This window comes from Miscanthus floridulus, chromosome 4 (genome assembly GCF_019320115.1).
Source record: "Miscanthus floridulus cultivar M001 chromosome 4, ASM1932011v1, whole genome shotgun sequence".
Taxonomy (NCBI): Eukaryota; Viridiplantae; Streptophyta; class Magnoliopsida; order Poales; family Poaceae; genus Miscanthus; species Miscanthus floridulus.
In genome coordinates, this window is record NC_089583.1 from 71,239,961 (window position 1) to 71,243,731 (window position 3,771).

At 42.1% G+C, this 3,771-nt stretch overlaps 1 protein-coding gene across 1 annotated transcript; it reads left to right on the forward strand.

Moving 5' to 3' along the window:
• The first annotated feature begins 359 nt into the window (after positions 1-359).
• LOC136551693 (putative pumilio homolog 8, chloroplastic) lies at positions 360-3,512 on the forward strand. The gene is made up of 6 exons (XM_066543236.1): positions 360-1,299; positions 1,403-1,580; positions 2,233-2,396; positions 2,521-2,779; positions 2,915-3,039; positions 3,112-3,512. Exons 1-5 carry the CDS (start codon positions 536-538, stop codon positions 3,023-3,025), a joined length of 1,476 nt encoding a protein of 491 aa, XP_066399333.1. The 5' UTR covers positions 360-535; the 3' UTR covers positions 3,026-3,039; positions 3,112-3,512.
• The last annotated feature ends 259 nt before the right edge of the window (positions 3,513-3,771 follow it).

Genomic DNA, 3,771 nt, shown 5'->3' on the forward strand with positions numbered 1-3,771 from the left:
TTCACAATTCATAATTGTTTCTATAGTTAGACAATAACAAAAATTTAATATGTTATAACACAAAGACAAATATAAATTATAAAAGTAACAATTTAATTGTACCGTAGTTAGTTGTACAATAGTGTTGCCCGAAATAATAAACGAAATATTTTGAGTGCCAAACTCCTTAATAAATGGACATAATAATAACTATAATAATAATAAAAGAAAAAACAGTAAATAGACCATCTAAAACTGAAGCATTTTGCGCCTGTCTGGTCCACAGCAAATCTCTAGCTATAACAATTAAAACAAACAACTAACCAACCCCTTCTGTTAATCCCAAACTCCACCCCACTTTGCTCGCCGCTCCGGCGCTCCCTCTCTCCTCTCGCTTCCTTCCCTTGGGCTCTAAGGAAGATGGGAAAGGAAATACTTTAAAAAGGCAGGCTCCATCTCCTAATCTATCAGACGATGATAGGACTCCCTAGTCCCTACTCGTCGACTCTTTTTAGTCTCCTGTAAGCGCACGGGGGTTTTCTCGTGAGTGGGATTCATGTCGCCGCCGCAGGAGGAGCATCATGAGCAGGAGAAGCAAGCCGGCATCAAGGTGGGGTACGACGCGCCGAACGACAAGCTGCTTGAGATGATGGCGGGTCTTTCCATCTACAACCAGCAGTCCGCCGTGGCGCTGCCGCGGCTGTGGGAGGAGGACGACGCGGCGGCGGCGGATCGCTTCTCACCTGCTTTTCTTGGGCCTCATCGCGGCATCATCGATCCGCGCGCGTACGCGCCGGCGCCTCCGATAGGGCGGGAAGCCGGTCCGTCAGCACCGTCGCAGATGCATCCTGAATCGGTGCGGATGCCGCTGCCGCTGCCGCTGCCGCCCTGCGACCGTAGCGTGCCCGACGCGCGGGCGCGGCCCTTCGCGGAAGGTCGATTTCGGCGCAGCATCGCTCGTGGGCCCCGGAACGAGCCGGCCGTGGGCATGCTCCCGCCTGGCGCAATCGCCGCAGCTCGCGGCGCCCACCCTGGCGGCCACGCGTATATGGCCATGGCGCCGCCGCCTTACCTACACGGTGGCACCGCGGCTGTCAACCGCCCCAACTTGTTTCCTGGGAACGAGGAAGCCTTGCTCCTCGCGCTGTCGGAGGAAACCCCCGAGAGCATCGTGTCGTACGCCTGCGACCTCTTAGAGAGCAGACATGGGCAGCGGCTATTCCGTCTGGTCCTCAATCACTGCAGCCAGCAGCTGCGGGATCGGATCGTTGCTACGATCACCCGGGACAGGAAGAGTTTTGGTAGCCTTTGCACTCGGAGGTGATTGATCAAATACCGTACTTGTTTTTTATCTGTTCTTCTTCTAGCTTGTTCTTTATCTGTTCTTCATTCAGCATATAAATGATAGCTTCTGTCTTTTCAGGCCAGATGAAGTAGTTCATATAATCAGTTCCAGTGAAACTCGGAGATCAATGCAGCTTCTTGGAGATGCCATGCTGCAATGGATGACACATAATCAGATGAGGTACCTCCTGTCGGATTCGAAAAGATTAAGAGTGCTGCATGCTTTCATAGTGAGCTCTCCTCCAGATATTGCTCAGGTACTTGTTTCTTTTTTCAATTCAAGTTCTACCTGGTGCTGCAGAAATCAATGCCATTATGATGTTTTCACTAGTAGCATCTTTATCATTGTTGACGGAAGTACATTACTGAAATCAGTAGCACTGTTAGTCAATAGTCTCATTTTGTAATTCCATTCAATTTGTCATTGATTCCCTTTTTATAATTTTGTTTCAAAAATTAATCAATGGCTACCTTATAGTTCCCTCTCAGCCTCAATGTTTTACTACTTTCCTGTATGATAAATTTGTCCATAGTGGAACAATGGTAGTTTTCTGATTTATGCAAGTTATGGCCTAAAGTCTAGCAACAATGATATCTGGTACTGGCTTTTCACTCTTCTGATTTTATAATTCAAATTTTATTCTTGTACTCTTTAAATCTAGTTCATCAAGATTGTTTATATATAAAACATTTATTAAGTGCATTTGATAATTCAAAATTTTGTAGTTCCTACTTCAACGTCCAACCTGCATGGCAAACTAGCTTATATATTCCCCTCCCTTTTGAAACAAGCAAGACTGATCATATTTATGAACCTTATTGCATTTTTGTAATGCATTTCAACAATTCGCTTCAGTGTGTGTTCACATGCACTCTGATTTTCATTATTTGACGTTTTTGTGTTAGCAGTTCATTTTCGAAGCTGTTGCTCAAAATTGTACAAGACTTGCATATCAACCAAATGGACTGGGCCTACTACAAAATTGCCTAGAGCGTGTCAGCCAGAAGCAAAAGGATGATATTTTTACCCAACTCTCTTATCAGAGCCTTTTCCTTGCTCAAAATTCCAGTGGGTATGAATGTGATAATACTGTTCCATTGTACACAAACATCCGAAACCTTTTATCTGCATAAAGTTCTTTTGCGTTGCTTCATGGTTGCATTGTTGTTTCTGATATCTTTTATGTTCTCCTGCAGAAACTGGATTGTTCAGGATGTTCTGCGGAAGGGAGATCCCTCTCACATTGAAATCATTGCTTCCTGCCTTAGAAATCATTATGTGACACTCGTGAAAAATAAGTACAGCAGCAATGTTGTTGAATGGTGTTTAAGGGTATTCCATGAAGGAGAGAGATCGGTCATTGTATATGAATTCATTAGCTATCCACACTTTAGAGATCTGGTGACAGATGAGTTTGCTAATTTTGCTCTCTCTACTGCTCTTGAAACATGTGAGGTAAGTTTGCAAATTTTACTCCTGCTACTGCTATTATAACATGTCATGTGGTCACTCATTTGTATCTTAGCTCTTCACCATGTTTCATGTTTTAGTTGTATAACACGAGCTTGATGAAATTTCTGTCTTCTCCAGGTTCCCCTTCAAAACATTTTGGCGAATGCCATCCTTTCCCAAAATATCATCGTACGGAATCAACACTGTACGAAGATCTTTAGCACATTAGCCAAATATGGGTTTATGTAACAGAATCTTTTGAGGTAAACAATACTTTGAAAATATATTGGCATCATTTTGATTGATATCATATTGATATTTAGACATCTGGGCAGGGAATTTTGAAGTAGCACGTTGCAATTGAGCAGATGGTTTTCTGCTACTCTGGTCTTTTGTTCTGGTTGGTGTCTCCCAATTTGTGGAGTCTTGGCGATCCTTTTGGGTGTCTGGAGATGTTGTGAAGTAGGTACCTGATGTTAGAACCATTTTGTGCTTGTGTGGATTTGTGTATTATGTGGATTGTGGCATGTTGGAGACTTTAAGGTTGACTTGTGTTGTCTTTCGTTCCAGTATTACATATCTTCAGGCATTGTGTTACCTTTGCAGTTAGCTACATGTTAAAGTGTTGTATATGTAAGTGATTGTTCAGTTATGTTGCTAGTTGTGATTATCTTAATGCTTTCTTTTGAAGAGATTGATGTCTCGAGATCTTCTTGATAGAAATTTCTGCCTTTATTTTTCGTCCCCTGATGTAATCAAGAATATTTTATTACTTTAATTTTTTTACTGCTGAATACAGTTTCAATCTCTGCTGAAATGGAACCATGAATGATCATCCTAATTTAGCCTTTTTAAATAATCTATAATGAAATAAATTAATCTATTTGCATGCAAATTGCAAACTAGAATTTACTGAATTCTGTAATTAATTGGTTAATTTACTCTAGCACTAATGCCATTCAGATCAGAGCTAAGATTACTGCAAATAGCAAAAG

Bases quoted from the DNA above. Each gene is read 5' to 3' on its own strand.
- LOC136551693 (XM_066543236.1), top strand. From the start codon at position 536: ATGTCGCCGCCGCAGGAGGAGCATCATGAGCAGGAGAAGCAAGCCGGC. The intron at 1,300-1,402 runs GTGATTGATCAA...CTGTCTTTTCAG, and splicing joins GGTAGCCTTTGCACTCGGAG to GCCAGATGAAGTAGTTCATA. The intron at 1,581-2,232 runs GTACTTGTTTCT...TTGTGTTAGCAG, and splicing joins CTCCTCCAGATATTGCTCAG to TTCATTTTCGAAGCTGTTGC.